We start from the raw sequence: 24,070 nt of genomic DNA, 5'->3' as shown, positions 1-24,070 counted from the left end.
CCCACCTCACTGACAAAAGGCAAAGGAGGAAAAACCCAACACCCAACCCCAACCAACAAATTTTCCCTTGCAACCGCTGTAGTCGTGTCTGCCTGTCCCGCATCGGACTTGTCAGCCACAAACGAGCCTGCAGCTGACGTGGACTTTTTACCCCCTCCATAAATCTTCGTCCGCGAAGCCAAGCCAAAGAAGAACCTTATAATCTGAGTTAAGTAGAGATATTGGTCTATATGATGCTGGTTTTAATGGATCCTTCCCCGTCTTTGGTATTACTGTAATTATTGTTGTCTTACATGAATCTGGCAAGTTTTGTGTTTCTTCTATCTGGTTCATTACTTCCAGGAGAGGATGAATTAATAACTCTTTTATGTTTTATAGAATTCTATTGGGAATCCATCCTCTCCTGGCATTTTATTGTTCGGCAGCTTTTTTAATATATCCTGTACTTCCTCTATTTCAAATGGTTTTATCAGTTTGTTTTGTTCCTCTTCTTGCAATTTCGGTACTTCAATTTTAGCTAAAAACTCTTCTATTTTATCATCTTTCCCCTCATTCTCAGTTTGATATAATTGTTCATAAAATTCCTTAAAGTTTTCATTAATCTCTGTTGGGTTATATGTAATTTGTTTGTTCTTTTTCCTTGATGCCAATACAGTTCTTAAAACAGGACAAGTTGCTATGTTTACTATTTCCCTTTCCAACTGCTCTGTTTCCTGATTATAGTCCTTCTTCATCTTGGTTACATAGCTTATTATTTGCCCTCTAATGAATGCTTTCATTGCGTCCCATAGTATAAACTTATCTTCCACTGATTCCGTATTTACTTCAAAATACATTTTTAATTGTTTTTCAATAAATTCTCTAAAATCCTGTCTTTTAAGTAGCATGGGGTTTAATCTCCATCTATACATTCTTGGAGGGATGTCCTCTAGCTTTACTGTCAATATTAAGGGTGAATGGTCCGATAGTATTCTCGCTTTATATTCTGTTTTTCTTACTCTATCCTGCATACTAGCTGATAACAAAAATAGTTCTATTGTTGAGTATGTTTTATGTCTAGCCAAGTAGTATGAGTATTCCTTTTCTTTTGGGTTTTGTTTCCTCCATATATCCAAAAGTTTCATTTCTTGCATTGATTTAATTATAAATTTGGTTACTTTGTTCTTCCTGTTAATTTTTTTCCCCGTTTTATACATATTTGGATCCAAATTCAGGTTGAAATCCCCTCCTATTAGTATGTTCCCTTGCGTATTAGCTACCTTCAAAAAGATATCTTGCATAAACTTTTGATCTTCTTCGTTAGGTGAATATACATTAAGTAAATTCCAAAACTCCGAATATATTAGCAATGAAGGAAGATACAACTAAAAGAAGAGAATTGGCGGATAAAAAAATAAAATATGAAACATTACAAACATATAAGGTAGAGAAGAATATAATGAAGACAAAACAGAAATATTATGAACTAGGGGAAAAAACGCACAAAATCCTAGCATGGCAGCTTAAGACAGAACAAGCTAAGAAAATGGTATTGGCATCAAGGAAAAAAGACAAACAAATTACATATAATCCAAAAGAAATTAAGGAAAACTTTAGAGAATTCTATGAACCATTATACCGAACTGAAAACGAAGGGAAAGAAGGGAAAATAGAGGAATTTTTGACTAAAATTGAACTACCAAAACTACAAATAGAGGAACAAAATAAATTAACAGAACCATTTGGAATAGTAGAAATACAAGAGATAATAAAAAAATTACCAAATAATAAGACACCAGGAGAGGATGGATTTCCAATAGAATTCTACAAAACATTTAAAGACTTATTAATACCGCCCCTCCTGGATGTAATCAACCAGATTGATGAAACACAAAGCTTACCAGATTCATGTAAAACAGCAATAATTACAGTAATACTAAAACAAGGGAAAGATCCACTCTTACCAGCATCATATAGACCAATATCTTTGCTAAACACAGACTATAAGATAATAGCTAAACTATTAGCAAACAGATTAGCAGAACAGGTACCGAAAATGGTAAATTTAGACCAAACTGGATTTATCAAAAAAAGACGCACAACAGACAATATTTGTAAATTTATTAACTTAATTCATGCAGTAGAAGGAAATAAAGCACCTGCAGTAGCAGTTGCTTTAGACGCAGAGAAGGCCTTCGACAGAGTAGAATGGAATTATTTGTTCAAAGTATTGCAAAAATTCAGTTTACCGGAGAAGTATATTAATTGGATTAAAGCATTATATAAGGGACCGTTAGCGAAAGTGACAGTAAATGGACATGTATCAAAGCAATTTAACTTAAGCAGGTCAACGCGGCAGGGATGCCCAGTATCACCTTTATTGTTTGCGCTAGCTATAGAACCACTAGCAGAATTGATAAGAATAGATAATAATATAAAAGGAATAAAAATAAAAGACAGGGAATATAAAATCAGTCTATTTGCGGATGATGTTATAGTGTACTTAACAGAACCAGAACTATCAATAAAAGAATTATATAAGAAATTGAAGGAATATGGAGAAGTGTCGGGTTACAAGATAAACGTAAATAAAAGTGAAGCAATGCCTATGAATAATGCGGATTTCTCAAAATTTAAGAAGGAATCTCCATTCAGATGGCAAATGCAGGCAATAAGATACCTAGGTGTACAAATAAACAAAAAGCTAGGCCAATTATATAAACTTAATTATAATCCACTAATGAAAAAATTACAGGACGATTTAGAGCATTGGAAAGATCTACCACTAACACTGATAGGAAGGATAAACTGTATTAAAATGAACATTTTTCCAAGGATATTATACTTATTTCAGGCACTGCCAATACAACTGACAGAAAAATTCTTCAAAGAGTTAAAGAAAATAATAAGGAAATTTTTATGGAGAGGGAGGAAACCGAGGATAGCACTAGATAAATTGACAGAATGGTATAAACAAGGAGGCTTACAATTGCCAAACTTTAAAAATTATTATAGAGCCGCACAATTAAGATACCTATCAGATTTTTATCAAACAAGGGAAAAACCAGACTGGACGAGATTAGAATTAGATAAAATAGGGGAAAAGATACCTGAACACATATTATATAAATGGGACGAAAAATTGGTACAACATAGAACTTCTCCAGTATTACATCATCTCCTCAATATTTGGAAGAAGATCCATGTAGAAAGAAATAAAACAACTTATCAATTACCAAAACTAATATTGACGCAAAATAAGCTACTCCCTTTTACAATAGACAACCTTTCCTTTAGAGAATGGGAAAAAAAAGGGATTAAAAGAATAGAAAATTGTTTTTCAGGAAGTAGATTCTTATCCTTTGAACAAATGAGAGATAAGTACAATATAACTGGAGATACAGCGCTGGCATATTACCAACTGAGATCCTACTTGAAGGATAAATTAGGAAGCAATCTGAGTTTACCAGAGGGAAGTAACCTTGAATATGTGATTACAGATACAATGTTAATCAAAAGATTTATAACAAATATGTATATTAAACTGCAAGAAAAGGAGAATGAGGAAACAAATGGTAAAACTAAACAAAAATGGGAACAAGATTTAAATATAAAGATAAAAAAGGAAACATGGGAGAAATTATGTTCTGGAACGATGAGAAATACAATAAATACGAGGCTACGTATGATACAATATAATTGGTTACACAGACTATACATTACACCGCAAAAGTTAAATAAATGGGACCCAACAGTATCTGATAGATGTTTTCGATGTAAAAAAGAAATGGGAACAACAATTCATGCAATCTGGACATGTGAGAGAGTAGAAAAATTTTGGGAAGATCTCAATCAGATATTAAATAAAATAACAGAAAACAATATACCAAAGAATCCAGAGATCTTTCTCCTAAGTAACATAAAAAACAAAGAATTTGGAATTGATTTGGAGGATGCACAAAAAAGATTTGTTAAGATAGCCCTAGCCGTAGCAAAAAAATGTATTATGTCAACCTGGAAATTGGAAGATAATTTGAAAATACAACAATGGTATATAGAAATGAATAAATGTATTCCATTAGAAAAAATAACATATAGTTTAAGAAATAATATTGAAATATTCGAACAAGTATGGGAGCCTTACATTAAATACAATAGCGAAAACCTACCGGGGACAAACATTACCTAAGTTGATGGAAGGAGAAGGAAAGAAAAGAATGGACTCTGTAGAATTTCTGGTGTATTTTTGTTGAATGACAACAATGTCTGACTGAATTAATGCAACCTAGATTGTATACCTAAAATGGATGAGGGGGGGGGGGGTGGGGGGGTGGCTTGGGAGGAGGGAGGGAGGGGGGGGAGAAAAAGTCACTGTAAATGTGTGAAAAAGAAAAAGTGTATATCATGGCTATTGTGATTTATGGTGTGAAAAATAAAAGAATTTTTTAAAAAAATTAAAAAAAACAGGACAAGTTGCCAGGCTAATATTTTATATGTTTTTCCTCCCAGTTCGTAATACTTTTGCTTTATTTTCATTATGTTCTTCTCCACCTTGTATGTTTGTAATGTTTCGTATTTTATTTTTTTGTCTGTCAATTCTCCCTTTTTACTAGTTCCTTTTCTGTACTTACTATCTCCCTTTCCAACTGCTGTATTTCCTGATTGTAGTCCATTTTCATCTTAGTTACATAACTTATTATCTGCCCTCTAATGAAGGCTTTCATTGCGTCCCATAATATAAATTTGTCTTTCACTGATTCCGTATTTATTTCAAAATATGTTTTAATTTGGCATTCAATAAATTCTCTAAATTCCTGCCTTTTAAGTAGCATGGAGTTTAACCTCCATCTATATCTTCTTGGTGAGATGTCCTCCAGTTCTATTGCTAATAACCGGGGTGAATGATCAGATAGTAGTCTAGCTTTATTCTCAGTTTTTCTAACTCTCCCTTGAATATGGGCCCACAACAAAAACATATCAATCCTTGAGTATGTTTTATACCTACTCGAATAGTATGAATATTCCTTCTCTCTTGGGTGCTGCCTCCTCCATATATCCATGTTTCATTTCCTGCATTGATTTAACCATAAATTTGGCTACTTTATTCTTTTTGCTTCCCTTTTGTCCAGTTTCATCCAACATTGGATCCAAATTAAGGTTAAAATCCCCTCCTATCAATATATTTCCTTGTGTATCTACAATCTTCAAAAAAATATCCTGCATAAACTTTTGATCCTCCTCATTAGGTGTATATATATATATATATATATATATATGTATATATATTGAGCAAATTCCAAAATTCTGAGTATATCTGACATTTTATCATTACATACCTCCCTGCTGGATCTATTATTTCCTCCTCTATTTTGATTGGTATATTTTTATTATTTAATATGGCTACACCTCTCGCTTTTGAATTATATGATGCTGCCGCTATGTGCCCTACCCAGTCTCTCTTTAATTTGTTATGTTCCACTTCAGTATTTCCTGCATCTATTTTTTCTTTTTTCAGTAAATTTAATAGCCTCTTCCTTTTAATTTGGTTATGTATTCCATTAATGTTTATAGTCATATAATTCAATGTGGCCATCTTATATCTTGTTTACACCTCATTTTTGCTTCCTCACCACCACTCCCCCTTTTCCCCTCTCAGTTTTCCTTTTTTAAACTCAATGTATGACAACACATTTAAAACATAAAATACTCCAACAATTCCCACACCAAATATTACTTTAACCCCAAATGCCCCCCCCCCAACTCTCTGAGTTGCCCCTTATACCTTTCCGGGCAACCACAACTCCCCTTTCCATTTGGATTGCAATCTTGTTCACAAGTGTCAACTGATTTCGCAGTGACGGTTATTCTCTCCCCCCAACAAACTTTTTTTTAACACATATAACAAAGCTTTCCCTTTTTTTCCCTTCCTTCCTCCCTTCCCTTCTCTTTTCCCTCTCTAGTTCTTTACATATACATTTTTTTTACATCTTTATATATACTTTATCGCCATTCTTCACTCTTATTACACCTCTTCATCTCTCCTTCTGTCCTGCAAACGCTCTGCGAATTCTTGTGCTTCCTCCGGATCCAAGAACAATCTGTTTGCTCCCTGGGTATAAATATTTTAAGCACAGCTGGATGTCTTAACATGAATTTATAACCTTTTTTTCATAGGATTGCTTTTGCTGTGTTAAACTCCTTCTTCTTCTTTAAGAGTTCAAAACTTATGTCTGGGTAAAAAAATATTTTTTGACTCTTGTATTCCAATGGTTTATTATCTTCTCTAATTTTATTCCTTGCCTGCTCCAGTATATTTTCTCTTGTCGTATATGTCAAAAATCTTACTAAGATGGATCTTAGTTTTTGATGTATCTACGGTTTCAGAGCTAGTGCTCTGTGTGCCCTTTCTTCCTACATTTCTGTCATTCCCAGGACCTTCGGGATCCATCCTTTTATAAATTCCTTCATGTCTGTTACTTCTTCACCCTCCTTCAGACTCACTATTTTTATGTTGTTTCGCCTACTATAATTTTCCAACATATCAATTTTCTGAGATAACAACTCTTGTGTCTCTTTAATTTTTTTGTCACTTTTTTCCAATTTTCCTCTGTCGTTTACTTCCATTTCAACAGCCATTTCCCATTCTTCTACATTTTCTACTCTTTTCCCTATTTCTGTCATTAGTTCTAATCTTTTCATTTTTCTTTTAATTGCACTAAATTCTAATGACAACCATTCTTTTAATGCTCTCATTTGTTCTTCAAAAAGAGCTTTATCTATATTCTGTCCATCTGTTTTACCTTCTATTTCTCTGTGAAGATCTTGGTCTTCTTCTTCCTCTTCTTCTGTGTCTGTACTTGTGCTTGTGTCTTCTTCTCTTCTTTGTATCTGTGTCTCTTCTGATTTTCCTGTTGGTCCTCTGTCAGGCCTCCTGCTGCTGCTCCTCTTGCTGTTCACCCTGTTGACTTTCTTTCTTGCCTGGTCCCTCTCCTGCCGCCTTCCTCATCTTCCAGCTGAGAGTCTTGGTGTCGGGTGTCCCTCAGCTGGTCGCGCTGTGGTTGCCTGCTCCTCGGCTGAGCCCCCTTCCCATCGGTGTTTTCTTTTTCCTTTGATTGCGCAATGCTCATGTGCGACTCCTCGCGCATGCGCAGTTGCGCACTTTTGTTTGGCTCAGAGAGCCATTTTTGCAGTCAACTGGTCGGTGGGGGGGGGGTGTCGCAACTCCACAGGGCCAGCACCAACCTCGGAGAATGGATGTTCTTCGCCACCACAGCTCCCTGTTCCTTCGTGCAGGTAAGGCCTTCTTCTTTCTTTTCCAGTTGTTTTTTTTCCCATTGTTTTTACTTTTTCCTTCTTGGGTGCCATCTTCTTTCTCTTCTCTGCAACTTTATCTTCTATTTCTTACATTTTATATTTGTTGAACTTTGTCTTTACTTGACTTTTTTTCTTTTTTCTGGAGAGGGCTGGCTTTACCCTACTGGCCACTACTCCATCAAGTGACTCCTCCTGATGATTGTCCTTTGATTGCAGCAGTGAGAGATTGAAAATGTCTGTAAACACTCTGGTTAGTTGGTTGGCTCAGATTTTCAGCGGCTTGCCAGGTACGCTGTCAGGGCCTAACCCTTTGCGAGGGTTCATCCTCTTGAATGATGCTCTGACGTCATCCATAGAGACAGATATCACTGGGTCTTTAGCCTTTGCAGGGATTCTCGTAGGCACTGTTGAGTTTTCCTTCTCAAAGCATACACAGAAGATGTTCAGCTCATTAGGTAATGAAGCATCACAGACATCTATAGTGTTCGGCCTTGCTTTGTGGAATGCAATGGCCTGCACTCCCTGCCATAAATGGTGTGTATCTGTCTCTCGCTTCCTCCGGAATTGCCTTCCCAGGCGTAACTAGACCTCTTGTAGAGATCTGGATCCCTGGTCTTAAAAGCCCTTGATCTTGCCCTCAGCATGTTGTGAATCCTCTGATTCATCCAAGGCTTCCGGTTGGGGAACTCCATGCAGGACTTGATGAAGTCAGTGATGCCTGTTGTATATTCATTCAGGTGAGGATGAGCCCTTGAATATGGTCCAGTCTACCGATTCAAAGCAATCCTCCGGTTCCCTCGACCATATTTTAGCCATCTTCCCCAATGGTGCTGTAGTCCTCAGTCTCTGCCTGCACAGCAGGAGTAGTACAGCCAGGTAATCAAACTTGCCGAAGTATGGCTCGGTAGGCATTCTTCATGGTGGTGTTGGAGTGGTCAAGTTTGTTGACTCCTCTGGTCTCACAGATGAAGTGTTGACGGTAGTTTATTGACAATTCTTCAGGATGGCCTAATCGAAGTCCCCTACGATGATCGGGAAGGCATCAGGATGTGCTGTCTCATGGCTACTAATCCCTGTCCAGTCCCTCTAGTGGTAGCCTGATGTTAGCCTGTGGTGGAATGTACACTATGACCAGGATGATGGTGGCGAACTCCCCCGAAAGGTAGAATGGGTGGCACTTGATGGGCAGATGTTCCAGGTCAGGGGAGCAGGAATGGGACATAACCAACATATTTGTGCACCATGAAGAATTGATAATGACACAAATGCTGTCGCCCATGGTTTTTCCTGACAATGGTGTCTGGTCAGCACAGTAAAGGGTGTAGCCCACAGGTTGTAGTGCTATGTCTGTAATGTTCTCGTTTAGCCAGGTTATATTTAGTTATGTTATGTTAGGTTTAGCCAGGTGTGGTGAATGTCTGCCAAGCTGCCTGTCTCCCCTCTGGTGAGCCTTGCTGTACTAACATTGGCTGTGCATTATCTCTACTGTTAACGACACTCCCCTTGGGTATAACTGTGTATGCACCTATTGTCTTTCATTATTGTACCATGAGTTTCTGTTAATAAAAGCCATGATTATTGTTTGACCACATCATCTTTGTCTACTTCATCAACTGGCACTTCACCAGGATGATGAGTTATGTCTTTCATCAACCTAAATTGACCATTTATAACTTAGGATGCTAATAGAGAAAACACAAAAGTTGCAGTTCCTGGAATACTGAGCAAAAAAATGCTGAAGGAACTCAGCAAGTCAGACAGCATCCATGGATAGAAATGGTCAGTCAATATTTTGGGTCTGATCCTTCATCAAAACTAGAGAGAAGGGGTGATATTACATATATAAAGAAGCTGTGGGAGAGGTCCTGATGTGATAGGAGAGAAGGTGTGAGAGGTGGAAAGACAGATGGAAGGAGAAAAGATAGAGATGGGGAAAATACTCTCACTCCAAGATTCACTGGTCTACCATCTCTTCCAACCCTCTTAGGCACTTTCCACTGTAACTATAAAAATTACAAAATTTGTCCCTGTATCTCCTCCCTCATCCATCTAGGACCACAAACAGACCTTCGAGGTGAGGTAGATCTTTACATGCATATCATCCAACCTAATCTATTGCGTTCAGTATATCTGGTGTGCCATTTGGTGTACCTGGTGGGGCATTCAGTGTACTGGTGAGGCATTCGATTTATCTTGCTGGCTTCCTCTACAGTTGTGAGACCAAATGCCCACTTCACCCAATATATTTATGGGCCAATCACTTCAACTCTCCAAACCATTCCTACAATGACATGTCTGTTCTTAGTCTCATCCATTAGCAAAGTGAGGCCAAACATAAATGCGATGACAACACATTATATTCCTCCTGGACAGCCTTAAATCTAATGGCATGGAGATTGATTTTTCTAATTTTAGGTACCCCTCACCACCGTGCACCTCCCCCCCCCCCTTCACCCACCCCCCAGCCCCTTCTGATTTCATGGTTTCTATCTCTTCTTTACCTACTCCTGGAGGAAAAAAAAATTACTTGCTCTAACTTTGCTCTTACGGTTTGTCCCAAATGGTTTCTACTGCTACCTCCTACACCTCTGGGCCCCTCTCCAGTTTCTTTCCTCCTCTATATACCATATATTTCACCATATAAGACAACCTTCAGTTAAAAATAGTCCCCAATTTCAGTCTGAATTTCATGATTTTATATCAGATGCATAAGATGACCCCCCCAAAAATACATGTGTTGACTGAGCTGGAGTCAAGTTGAATGAGCTGTTAGGTGTGGCCAGAAGGTGGGTGTTATCATGGAGCCTTTACAAAAGGTGGGGCAATGCATGCTGCATCACTTCATTTGCTAGGCGATTTTGTGATCAAAGCATGGGATAAAGTGAAAGTAGAAACTAATAAAACCTTTCAAAAAGTTCAGTATCTCTAGTGCAATGGATGGTCAGAGGATGATTTATTGTGGGCCACTGACGACAAAGTGGAAGCCGACTCATCAGATTCAGACTGGCACCCGTATGATGACAATGTAAACAGTAAGACTCTGGACGTGCTTGCCGAGTTCTTTGCCTCAAACCATGAAGTTAGTGATTTTGAAGGATTTTAGGTGTTTTTTTAACACTTACCAATTTCTTTCTAACCATATATGGATTTTATGGATAATTTTCCATTCACCTCTTCTATCTTATCAACTCATCTTAATTAGTAATTTTTAATAACAATTGATGATTGTCTATGTTAATATTATTGTATATTAAATGGGAGGTGTTTCTTTTCTTACTTTTGGGTGGTAGGGATGGGGAGAAAATATATAAAAGTACTTTTTTTGTATCATTGGCGATGGATAATTGATTAATGTTTTATTCTTTTTTTTCCTGTAATGATGTAAACAATTAAATAAAATTTAAAAAAAAAATTCTTTCTAATATACCGGTAGCTTAAAAATTTGTTGTAGGGTGGGGTCTGAGTGGGTTATGGAACCAATCGAGTGGTATTTTGAGTATAATTTTAAAGTCACGTTTTTGTATCTGGCCTATAAGACAATGTTTGCTTTTGGTGTGTTTTTGGGTGCTACAAGGTACCAAAATATACACATGTAATGTCATCCCCTTCCCTCTAATCTTGAGAAAATGTACAGACCAGAAACATTGACTGACCATTTCTACCTATGGAATATATCTAAGCTGCTGAGTTCCTCCGGCAATCATTTATCTGCCCATGATTCTAATAACTGTCTGATTAAAGGCTAGGTAATTCAGTAACAAGGAACTAAATAAATAATCTAATGTCTGTATCTTTTTATTCCGATTAATAATAATTTGGGAAAGTAGTTTCACATTCACCTTTCAGGAACTTCAAAATATTTAAAAGTCTCCTGACTTACAAATTGGCTTTGCTCAGTCAAATCTGCATCACATCCCTCAAAAACTTGAAAAGTTCAGCTCAACTCACCAGACGACTAATCTCCTCTTGTCGGTCGGGCGCTGATCGTGCTGTTGCTTTGATCATTGTTGATGTTTGATTGTCTGTTAGTTTCTTGATACAACGTTGCCCAGCTACAATGTTACATACCTACAAATGGAAAGAAATGCATTTTAAATTCATATTTTGAAATAATAATTTTTTTAAAAAATTGAGTCCTCTTCTAAAAGCCTTTGCAAATATATATACCTGTATATATGTGTGTGTTTTATGTATATTTATCTATATATATATATATATATATATATATATATTCCCTGACATATGCCCAAGTTCCGTTATGACCAACCAGTCAGATCTCGAAATGGACGTAAGTCGGACATATGTTAACATGGCATATAGAAGTTGAATACCTTTGGGGTTTAACACAAAGGTAAAGGTTCCATTATTGTCACATAATACTGCATTTAGAATGTAACATACATGAAATTCTTTAACTTTGACTACTGTAAGGAAGACAGAGAGGTGCCATTTTGTCCAGCGCCCCTCACAGAAACGAGGCCCCGGTGAGAAATGAACTCGCGACCCCTGGTTAATAATGGTTTCATTCATCATGAAAATTGTAGAAACATCTGAGTTAAATTGCCATTAGAAAGTTGAAAGTATAAAGCCTAGATTTTGCTTTGTCTTTTTGAAGTTACTGTATTAAACCCCGAAGAATGTTGCACAGCATGACAGTTACAAGAAATGAATATTCCCAGGTTTTATCCCCATTCTCTTGTTGGCCATTAGAACTTGCAGTCAAGGATGACATAAACACTGTTTGCCGGGAATGTTCACATTACTCATACAACTTCACATAACAATTAAAGTGAAGCAATTTGGAGGAGAATAAATAAGAAATAACATTTAGAGAAATAGAAAAGACAAAATAAAAAGATATTTTCTTCTCTGCTGACAACAATCAGTGGACATGCAAATAGAGAATTAAAGTCAAATTACTCTTAGAAAATATGTAGTGTTATCAGTAATCTTCACCATTAAACTGCATCATGAAATCTTATTTCAATGCTTTATAGTTCCTTATATTTTAATCTCACCTCAAGTGGCAGATAGGTATGTTTCTGCTCTTGTCCCACCTGTAGACAAGGTAGGTGAGGATATTTAAGTTGCAAATTATACTTTTGTTTGAAGTATTGTGCCACTGTACACTCCATTGCTTGCCCATTTTCCAGTTGCAGAGGAAACCTGCAGTAGGTAAAAGGAAAGCCAGTTCAATCAGAGGTATGAAAGAAAGGTAACAATGTAAAAGATGGGAATAAAAAAACATTAAAAAATGAAAAAAGCTATGAAATGTTGTAGGTGTATACTTACGTCTGGTGACTGGCCGGCCGACGGGTGACATTACATACTCTATATTTTCTTTTCATCTGTCCACAGTGAGTCACCTCCACTTTTAGACCTGAATAAACAGCAGAACTCATTAAAATTGGTTGTAGAAAACACACCAGCAGTCTTAAACATTGTAACATGATAACCAGAAAGATAGCAATTCAATTACTTAGGGTTATTGCCCTGGCTGGTAGCAACAAATGTTTATCTATGCACATTACAACTACAAAAAGAATGGAAGAATGGTATTATCTTTTATAATTAATAAGATGATTCAAGCACCCATTTCAGCAAACAAAAAGTTTAGTTATCATTCTACTAAATGCTTAATCTAATTTGAAAGCCAAGAATTTACAAGATTAGGAAGGAAAAGCACACTATACTTTGAAAATGAATAAATATTGATTGTGAGGTAAATTAAGCAGGAAGCGAGAGATTAAATTGGGATAGTTTAAAAAAATTAACACACCACATAAATTAATGTATTTTAATCAAATATACATTTTATACACAAATGTAAATCTTGAAACAAAAAAGTAAATTTGAAAGACACCTAGACAAATGATTTTCTATATTTTTTTAACTTAAAAAGTAGTAAATTGCCAAATAACATACATTGCTAAAAAAACCCAGCAGTGCAAGTAACTTTAGAAGACTTTGGGCCTCATGGTCCAAATTCAAATCTTAAAAAACATGGTCTATGTCAATTGGTAATTCTAGAGAGACACAAACACAATTAATCAACAAAAAAATATGTGCAATGTGCACCAATTTTAAAAGATTTATCAAGCTTACTATCCAAATCTGGCCATTTGAAGTGGGGCCAATCCCAAATTAATGTATATTCATGTTATACAAACAAGTAAATTCTAATTGAATCAAGATTTTTAAAAATATAGTTTTCATGCTGGGTTTACATTTTTAACTTCAAAATTACTCACTTCACTGAACAGCTTCTATTGAAGAAATTATCAGCAAAATTACTTGCATTTAGATGTTCAATCTTGCCTTTGTACTAAGCAAGTTACCTCTTATTTCTTTGGTAAATTTCACACGCTGAGAGTCAGTCAGTGGTTTGTTTTGCTCGTTTATATTCTGAATATCTAATACCTCACACATAAACTCAATAACAGGTTGAGCTCGGTAAAATGCTGTTGCAGACACTGTAAGACACAAGAAGATCAATATCCTTGAATGCTCAGGATTCAACAAATTAAATTCCTTATTCTCTTCCATATCATCAATTTGAAAGCATGTTGGTTATCCAGACTACAAATCCAGGGAGTTAGCCAATCAATAAGCTTGTGGAGCTAAAGATAGGAGTGAGAGGAGGTGGACTAAAGAGCTTTTATATCTGTCCCTTTCCTGACTGGCTTAATAAAATGGAAAATTCAATTGCAGAGATACAAAGGAATAATCCTTCAGAGCCCTGGTAACTACTGTCAGAGTGCTGGGAAAATTGTCAACATGGAGCACAATCTTCAGAAATTATAGACTGTCGACCTGCCCTGTCTGCCAGAACAGACAGCACACTGTTGGGACTAGCTCTTGAGGCTACAATAAAAACCTTTAGGCCACCAGCTCCTTCGCCATTCTATTCTCTCCATAGTCCTTGATGAAGAATGATAGCTGAGGAAGGTCAGGATCTGATTCCCAAGAAAAAGACAATGCCAATGTAAAAAGGTATAAACTATTTTTTTAAAAAACATGTAACAAACCAGAAATCAATATTCCCAATGAATTGCACAAATTATCATTACGAAGACAATACTTAAAACTCCAATAATCTACAATTCTGAAGGTCAGGCACCTTGATCATTCATTAGCTCAGATCTAAGGTGGGGATCCAAAGTGTTAAACTTAATTGGGGCATTCCAATTAATATTTAATCCTAATTCTTCCATGACTCAGGCATTGGAATGAATTATGCTCATAGTTAAAAGGCCATGTAGCAACTATTCTTCATTTTAGAAATTTCCTGGAACACCATATGCTTTAATCAGTACAGGTACACAATCCTTTATCCAGACATCTAAAATCTGGAAAGCTCTAAAATCCGGTAAGTGGCGAGAGAGATGGCAGCGCGAGTCGGGCAGGTGAGAGGGAGAGACTGGCAGCGCGAGTCGGACGGGCAAGGGGAGAGACCAGCAGCGCGAGTCAGACGAGCGGGAGACCAGCTCGACTGGCGGGTGAGGGGGGGAGACTGGTAGCACAAGTCGGGCGGGCTGGGGCAGACAGGCAGCGCGAGTCAGGTGGGCAAGGGGGTGGTTGGGGGAGACCAGCAGCGTGAGTCGGGCGGGCGGGGGGGGGGGGGGGGGGGAGTGATGGCAGTACGACTGGAAGGGAGTGTGGGTGGATACGGCAGCACAATTTGGGTGGGCTTAAATCTGGCTTTCCGAAATTTAGAAAAATCCGAAATTCGGAACACACTGTCCCCCAAGGGTTCTGGATAAAAGATTGTGTGCATGTACTCAGTTTTTTTCCTCAAAGTTAGATCTCAATTGTGCACTTGTCATACTGGAACTAAGAAAAAAATTCTAAACTTTCTGTTTTTGCTGTTTCTATTTTGCAAGCTAGGGTCAGTTGGCCCCATCCTAAGGATCCTTTATATTTGCTCCTTCACCTCTGACCATTTGTCAAGCTTTTCCTAAAGAAAAACTGCCAGACCAAATTGTACATTGTATCAGGTTATAACCAATTTGATTGAGCCGAAGTCACCCAATTACCTCACTGTCCACTCTTCAATTAAAATCACTGTGGTTTAGTGGCGCAGTAGCAATTGAAAGGCCATCATTATGTCCAGTGTGCAAAGACAGTTCTATCACTAACTTTGCTTTATGCTTCATACGCCAAGCATTTTTCTCACAGGAAGCTTGCACAAACTGGTACAAGTAATCTTCCCCACAGAAGGTCCTCTTTGACAGTATTGGAATTACAAAATATATTTTAATTCTCATTGCTGCTACCAGTAGATCAGAATAAATGGATTGATTTCATTTATGCCTCTGGGGATAAAGTTAATTGGAAGTAACATTTCATTCACTCTCTTAATATATTTTCTGCAATATAAAAAAACTACAACTAAATCAAGCCACAGGATCCTTTGAATCAAATAATTTTTAGACATAAACCACGAGCCCCTGCCACCCAAATACCTCAATTAACCTACAACAGCCGTATGTTTTGAAGGGAGGGAGGAAACCATTGCACCTGGAGAAAACCCACAAACTCTTCAGTGACATCATTAGATTAGAACCTTGGTCGCCGGTACTGCAATAGCATTGCGCTAACTGTGTTGCCCACAAAACCAAGACCAGAGAGCAGTTTTGATCTGTTGACCTCTGGATTATGAACTTAGAATGCTCCCTCTAAACCACTGTCACTCTATGGGAATCAAGGGATACAATCATCTTTTCAATTTCTTATGTCTTATTCAATGCAAAAGTAATGCAGGCTGCATATTTTGACAAACATTATGGGGCATTAACCTACAGTATAAATGCAGCTGGATAACACCTTATCCATTTTGATCATCTATTTATGCTGCAGTTGAAAATGCTATAATTTGATGCTTTGGATCTCCATAAAAAATCACTTTGGTAAGTTAATAATGAAAATTCAAAAACATGTCAAGTAAAATCATTCAGAACATTTTAAGAACCACATAATAAGAATGTTCATAGAGTAGCAACTTACCATCAATGTTTAACATCATATTCCACATGGCTGGTCGAACAGATTGATGAAAACCAAACCAAACTTCTCTACCTCCACCCAATGGGTGATAGTAACCCTCTGGAGGAGAGAAAAAGGAACGACCCACTGGGGTATACCTGAGGTGAATTGGGGAAAGAGAAAAAAATAATCTTCCAAAACTCTAAATATGATCTGCTAAGGCACCAGAGTTTCAGAAGGTGATAAGAGTATGGAATTTTACAGAACATTATCATTCGAGTTTACTAACATCTCTTATTGAAGCCTCTCTCTAATGCTTAAAGAGAAACAGTTTAATTAAAACTATATACCATACAGGAACCAAGAAACTAAGAAGCAATTCAAAATTCAAACTGTGAAAAATACTAGCGGGTAAAGCCCAGGAAGAGTTCACCACTCAGCTTGAGTTACATTCGGTCAGGTCTGGCCAATCTGTATTTCAATTTCATAGTCTCTTACCTCTTGCAAAGCTATGAGGTTGGATAAGTTTAAATGACTCTGTGCAAAATGTTTTAAGAGAGAGCGACCGCAGGATTTACACCAAGTGTCTACATGGGTTTTGGGATGGTTCTGACAGTACAAATGAAGAATCTAGGTATTTTCAGGTATAGAAGTATTAGGAAGCATAGCTCTTGGAGTGTAACATGAAAGGATAAAAGTTTAGAGGACAAGTAAACCCAATTTTTCCCCCAAAAAAGTGCTTCCTTATTTCACTTCTAAATAACCCACATACAGGTAGGTTTGAAACAGGGCAATTTATTATGAGTACAAACAAAACAAAAAAGATGAGAAGTTAAACAGACTTCTGCATATGCTGTGATTATAGTGCAATACACAAGTACTGGAAAAATTCAGTAGGTCATGCAGCATGTATAGGAAGCAAAGTGTAACCAATGTTTCAGGCCTCAGCCCTTTATCATGGTATGAGCAAAAATAGGCTGGTGCCTGACTAAAAAGGTGGGTGGAGAGAAGAAGGAGCAGGGGAAGGAACACAGGCCAACAGGAAAGAGGTGGCTATGGGTGGGAGGGCAGAAGAGAAAAAATGCTGAGGTGATGGATGGTGGGGGTAGCTCACTCATGGAGAGGGAAGGGGCTGGGATGCAGGAGGAATGGAGACAGAGGGAGAGGGAAAGAGAGACAGGGGAGGTGCCTAATGGAATCTGGAGAAGAGGATGCTAATGCCACCTGATTGGAGAGTGCCCAGATGGAATATTAGGTGTCATTCCTCCAATTTGCAGAGAGCCTCAGTCAGCCTGAAGGTGAATATACCACAGTGAGGACAGTGACAGGGCCCAATCTTTCAGAAATTCTCCATTATTATATTGAGGAAACCACTGCTCAGCCCACATGCTAGGTGAGGTTTGGTGAAGAATCAGAGATCCCAGTAATTTTAATAGGGAGTGGAAGGAAATGAAAATGCTGTATTTTCTGAATTATTTTCTCTCCATTTAAATTTCTGAGTTCTCTTTCACTCATTACTAGCTTTACACATGGACGAGGTCACCGATTTCTGTTCAGACACACGATTGATCTAGAGACAGATTAGCATATGTGGGCATTATGGGTAAACTGTAAGAACATGAGTGAATGCTACCTGAAGGTCCTGGGGATCTGGTTTAGAGGGCTGAGACATGCAACAAGAATTGGATGGAGAAGATCACAAAGGTCCACCAAAAATTGGGTCTGTGGGTGTGGCAATCCCTCTCAATAACGAGGAAGAACATAGTCATCAGGTGAGATGTGCTCTCAGTACTACTGTACATGGTGCAGACGTGTCCCATTCCCTACATCTCTGCGCTGGTAGTCACCAGAGCAGTTTTCCTATTCATATGGGGGTCCAAAATAGATAGGATCTAAAGGCTTGCCATGTGCAAGTCACCAGACAAAGGGAGCAAGGGTGTACCCAATGTGGCCCTCATCCTGATGACCACCTTTGTGTGTGGCTGAATCAGGCTGTGTATAGATCCAAAGTATGAGGGTGCCACTATATGCTGTGGTTCTACCTGTCCCAGGTGTTGCAAAGGATAGGCTTAGCCCCATTGCCGCGCAATGTCCCAGTTAGCTGGACTTTACCACACCACCTATCCTTTGTGGAAAAGTTTTTCTAGAACAACACCTTTGACTATAAGGCCAACAGGCAATGGTCAACACAGAACATCCTGCAGAAACTAAGAGATGAGGACTCAATGGACCCAGTAGAATGGTTCTTTCAGCAGACCATCAAGGTCATTTGATGAAATGCCGCATTGCCAGGCCTCAAGCAAGCCTGGCTGGCAACGAGAGGAGGTCTCTCAGTCAGATTGCTTCTGTACAACTGGAACATCACACACACGCACTTTGTCCTTGAGATGAGTGTGGTGCAGTGGAGATTGTCACCAACATCTTTGCTGAATGTAGTTTCACAAAGAGTGTGGAGAAGGATTCTCCATGTTTAAAGCTCGGATCCTTGAATCCCCAACAGCAGCATGACAGAGGACTCTCTAATCTATGGTCTGTTTCCGGGATGCACTCAAAGTCAGACATCCACAACTACTGGAAGACCATCAACTTGGTGAAAGATGCACTTCGGACTTCAGGTTTGGTTTTTCAGCTGACCGAGATGTCAGTCCAGGAATGCTGCTGACTGGCACATTCCAGAATGCAGAAGTACTACCTGAGGGTGCTGTGGGAAGAACCACAGTCTAGAGTCCTCCTGTAATCTGGGCACTGAGGGGCTGAGACCGAGGGGAAGTCCCTCAGCCAACTGAGGAGGGAGAAACAACAAGGTGCCACAGTGGTTTTAACGGTTTATTTAGAGAACAAATGAAACAACGTACATGGATAAGAATGTATAGAAATTACTGATATTATGGGTGTAAAAAAACTATGAATGGTTTTCTACTTTGTAAATAATTTATTGCAAATAAAGTGTATTTTTATTCACAAAAAAACTAGCTTTACACATAATTTTTATACCTACCATAATTATTAATAACCTATTATGTTCTTCAGTTCACCCAGTTGAAACTCAGGTAAAAGTTATTCACCTGAATTATTAACCCCATTTCACTTGGGTGTTTGTTTTGTATTTTGCATTGGTTTCACCTGAAAAAGCTCCTTTCAGTCTTAGCTAGTTTTCTGGCTAATTTCAAAAAGTAAGACAAATAATATGTACTTTAAGTCATACACAAAATGCCACTATACGCCAGTACAGCAGATTTTCTGTCAGAAAATGAAGCACCTCAGCTTTAATTTGAAAATATAATAGTTAACACACCTCATTGACGGAAGATGTCTTGTGACAACATCAAGTGCCTGGACACAATCCTCAGGAACTTCATTAAGACGTCCTGCCAAAGCTTCTAAGAGTAACTGCAGACTGACAACTGAGACCCACTGTATGGAAACCTTGAATGTCTGATCTTTGCCTTCCCCTGGAAGGGTCACTTCCAAGTCAACCTATAATAAAAGTAAAGAGGATTTAGAAGCTTTAGTTCCTTGTTTGAGGTATTTGTTACAGGTATATATTATATACCTGCCAACAGAGGAAAATAAAACCTGCCAATTTGTATCTCTAAATAAACAAATAATGAATTGGACTCAGTAACTCATTCCAGCAGGAATAGCAAATATTACAAGAATACAAAGTCATTAAAAAAAAACTTGATTGCATTCTGTGTGTGTGTGTGTGTGTGTGTGTATGTATGTGTGTGTGTGTGAGAGAGAATAGAAAAACTAAAATGGATTATCATAATTTCTATTAAAAAGATCCAACAGCCCAACAAAGCTGTTACTCAAAAGTTCATTTGAAATCCAACTCTCTATCATTCATCTCTCAAAACCTGTGAAGCCACTCCATTCCTTCTGAATTTAACTCCAAAAGAAATTGGGCCTCTAGTTTTCCTTTTTTTTTTCTTTTCTATCTTTCTCAGTTCGTTCTATCATTTTTTACCCTTAGTGCACAAATTTAATCTGGCACTCTTCATTGCATCTACAGTCAAACAGGAATTGTTACATCCAGTGATTAAGGCATGGTTTCTTCATTTACTTGAGGCTATACAGAAGATGTTTGTCCCACTTCCTTTCAACTCAATGAAGATAACTTTCTTACACTAACCTCCAAACACAGCAAAGGCAAAGCCATTGAATACAAGGGGTTGATGGTTCGACTATCTTGCTGGAAATAATAATTGCCTAGCTTTTCAGTGGTACAAGCATTTTAAAAAAAAATCACATATGCACCCAAGCCTGAATATTGTCCTGGGTATGGTTGCATAATGGTGTAGAACCAGCCATTCTCAATTGGGGCCATACACCCACCTTCCTCCACGGTGAGAGGGGGGTCGAGTGGAAGGGCATAGCATGTTTAAGGAAAACTGTGGCCTGAATCAAAATATTTTCTTGTTTTTTATGTAGTTGGTAGAAATGAATCAACTAAACTTGACTGCTTCACAGGGAAGGGGGCTCATAAATCTTGAGCAGAGTCCTAAAGGGGTCGCAGCAAAAAAAAGGTTGAGAAGTTGAGAATGGCTGGTATAGATTGCTTTGTTTGATGAAGACTTAAGAAAGGAATTGAACATTGCTGATACGGGGGTGGGGGGTGATGGAGAAATGTCTTCCAATAATTTAACTAATTTAAGGATGAATGTTTTGTGTGCATCTATGATGAAAATGCAAATTTTCACCATAAACACCAACCTGGAACCTTAAAGGAAAGCATCAATAGATTCATGCATGAATCTGACAGAGAACTCAATCCTGTGAAATACTGCTAATTTGCAACATATAGCCCAATATTTAATTTTGTTAATTATCCTATTCACTCTAATGTAGATTAACTTTACGTGAACTGGAAATTAAACTGGCCCTAACTCAAAAATCAAATCTTTGTCCCCTTTATTATATCAGCTATTTATTGCAATAAAACTATTGGCACAATTAAAAATAGTGATAATCTGGAAAAATATTTTAAAAATCTCTGCAATTTCTGGTAACCTACTCATGTTTAAAGGGTACAAGCTAAGTGCTGAATGGAAATCTAGAATACTCACCCTCTCTCGCCCAATTGGTAAAGGATTTGCAGTATACATATTTCTTTTCCCATCATAACCTGGTTGTCGATCTCCAAAAATTTGCATCTTGAAGTGTCGAACCATTGTATCAACCACTTCTCTAAGTGGAATAAAATTTATAGAAGTTTGCAAATTAAAATGTACAGATCTAAAATCTTTCACATTTGGAATGACGATGAGGGAAGTCGACAATTATAAATACAACATATCATTCACTTTGTTCAATTCATTCAAACCCAAGTCAAAATCATAATCAAATTTAAAAGATAACATACTTTTGATCAATACTTGTAATAACTGCTGGCAGGAAGATGAAGTGACAATTCAATATTTATTTTTTTAGTAAAACCTTTCAAAATTCAGTGGAATTTCACTAAGAATGATATCTCCTTGCAATTATTACAAATAACAAAGTATATACCATCTCCCCATCCCGCATAAATGATCTTTTTATAATTGAAGAAGAGCTCAGGCCTCAGGGTTACTATATATATCTTATTCCCCCCCCCCCCCCCCACCCCATTGGACGCTGCAAGACCTGCCGAGTTGCTCCAGCATTTTGCTGTTTTTACTTTCAGTAATGAATATTAAATTTTCATTATAGTAACTAACTGAGGCCAAGACCCAGCCAGAGAATGTCTTCCTCTCACCTGTTGACCCTGCGGGGACGTTTCTCTGGCTTGATATCCACTTCATAATGGTAAACATCAATTTTAGGGATTTGAACCTGAAAATGATTGGCCAGCAGACGAATAGGCTTCCCTACTGTGCCGAGTCCTGGCCTGCGAGGAGGTTGAAACAAATTGGTTGTTGCAGGAGGTCCTGCAAATCAAAAGAAAAGTCAAGCTCTAATTAAAACATCACCAAATTGAATTGAATACACCTACAACAGATATACATTTCTATTTTTTTTTCAATCAAGTATCAAACAAATGTTGTAATTAAAACTCATTCCTTCAAGAAAGAAATATTGTTATTATGCAGCTTTATGTAGAAACAAAATACAATCTTGCATCCAAAAAAAATATTCTCACCATTTTATCATTGTTGCTAAATATCACTGGAATAATTTGCAAAAGTCGAAAAAAAGTAGAAATCAAAATTGAAAAAACTTAAAACAGTCACAAGTGGTCATGATGGTTACCCAGAGTAAAATTAATAATAGGATACTTGCAATTTAACAGTACATCAATAACCTGGAGTTCAGTAGCTCATATTCAAGATTTAGAACCAATTTAAAAGGTATTAAGTTATTTTTTTAAATATCTCCTCACACATCTTTTGCTGTGCTTTCCCCACTTTTAGCTCAGTAACAGCAAATACATAAAGCACCCAACTGAGATAAATAATTGCCAAATAGCATTGATCAAAACAGAACATCCCCAAAATCATCATTTGAGAAATTATGGGCTAGTAGAGAAGAAAGGTTTTTATTGAACCACCAAACTGGATAAATGTATTATTTCACCCACAATCAAGAATTAAAGATACATGCTTAGCTAGTGCAAACTGGACTGGCACAATACAACCCTGCACCAATCTCTGAAGGATTGTATTAACCAGCTCCAGATTACAGATCAAAGCTTCAAAAATCAATATCTCAAAACATTATGGATATATTCCTAATTACCATGCATAAGTGCTCCATTTTGAATCGAAACAACTTTGTTTAACAACCTTCTTGTGGGGATAGGTCACATTGTTCTTTGAAAACATTTAGGATGATATTCTTGTCTCAAATATTTTGTCTCTATTTGGAAGACCTGACTTCCAAAGCTAATACACTACATTTTATTTCAATAACATTAAGGAAGGGCAATATATTGAAAGGTAGGAAACAGAATTAAAATGTTTATGATTAACAGAGATCATGCTCTTGAAGGGTCTGTACCAAAATCTCAGTTTTTCCACAACTGTCTTGGAGCCTTTATGTTGATGCAATCACAAAAAAGGCTCACCAATGACTATACTTTGTGAGGTGTTTTGAGATTTGTTATGTCACAAAAAAAAACTCTTGAAAGCTTCTACAGCCATTCTGGCTGGTTGCATCACTGCCTGGTATGGTGGCACCAACTCTCAGGATAAGAATGAACTCCAGAGGGTGGTTAACTCAGCCTGCAACATCACAGGCACAAGACTTCACTCCATTGAGGATATCTACACGAGGCAATGTCTTAAAAAAGCAGCTTCAATCCTCAAAGACCCCCACCACCCAAGTCATGCCTTCTTCACTCTGCTACCATAAGGAAAAAGGTACAGGAGCCTAAAGATGAGCACTCAATGCTACATGGACAATTTCTTCCCCACTGCTATCAGATTCCTGAATAATCAATAAACCAGATACTACCTGACTTTTCATGCCTAGTATTTTTGTTTATTTTTTATTTATATTAATTTTGTAAGGTGTTATGAATGTTTGCATTATGATGCTTCCCAAAACACCGAATTTCATGACTTGTTCATGACAATAAATTCTGATTCTGATATTTAAATATTTATCAAGAGATTCAGGTATCCAAATTGTTTGAAGCAGCAATTAATTATGTAGATGGGAACAAAGGAACATAAAGATCAAATGATGCAAAATTATGGCAAAAGAAGTTTACTATTAGTTATCCGGTTTAATTAAAAAAAAATCTGAATGGAAATAAGCAGCAAAAAAAGATATCTATGTAAACAAATCAGTAAAACATTGACAAATT

General features: G+C 37.4%; 1 protein-coding gene across 4 annotated transcripts in view; it reads right to left on the bottom strand.

Moving 5' to 3' along the window:
- The window catches only part of ago4 (argonaute RISC component 4), a 71,945-nt gene that overhangs the window by 33,271 nt on the left and 14,604 nt on the right, over positions 1-24,070 (bottom strand). For all 4 annotated transcript variants that reach the window (XM_069895684.1, XM_069895685.1, XM_069895681.1 and 1 more), the window contains exons 2-9: positions 22,019-22,190; positions 21,348-21,468; positions 19,574-19,755; positions 16,300-16,436; positions 13,632-13,766; positions 12,586-12,673; positions 12,312-12,459; positions 11,242-11,361 (exon numbers count right to left, since the gene is read on the bottom strand). In XM_069895684.1, the coding sequence (XP_069751785.1) occupies positions 11,242-11,361; positions 12,312-12,459; positions 12,586-12,673; positions 13,632-13,766; positions 16,300-16,436; positions 19,574-19,755; positions 21,348-21,468; positions 22,019-22,190 (1,103 nt within the window). The remainder of the gene's footprint in view (positions 1-11,241; positions 11,362-12,311; positions 12,460-12,585; positions 12,674-13,631; positions 13,767-16,299; positions 16,437-19,573; positions 19,756-21,347; positions 21,469-22,018; positions 22,191-24,070) is intronic.

This window comes from Narcine bancroftii, chromosome 8, assembly GCF_036971445.1.
Source record: "Narcine bancroftii isolate sNarBan1 chromosome 8, sNarBan1.hap1, whole genome shotgun sequence".
Taxonomy (NCBI): domain Eukaryota; kingdom Metazoa; phylum Chordata; class Chondrichthyes; order Torpediniformes; family Narcinidae; genus Narcine; species Narcine bancroftii.
The sequence above is the reverse complement of the archived record's forward strand: the minus strand, read 5'-3'. Positions and strand labels throughout refer to the sequence as shown.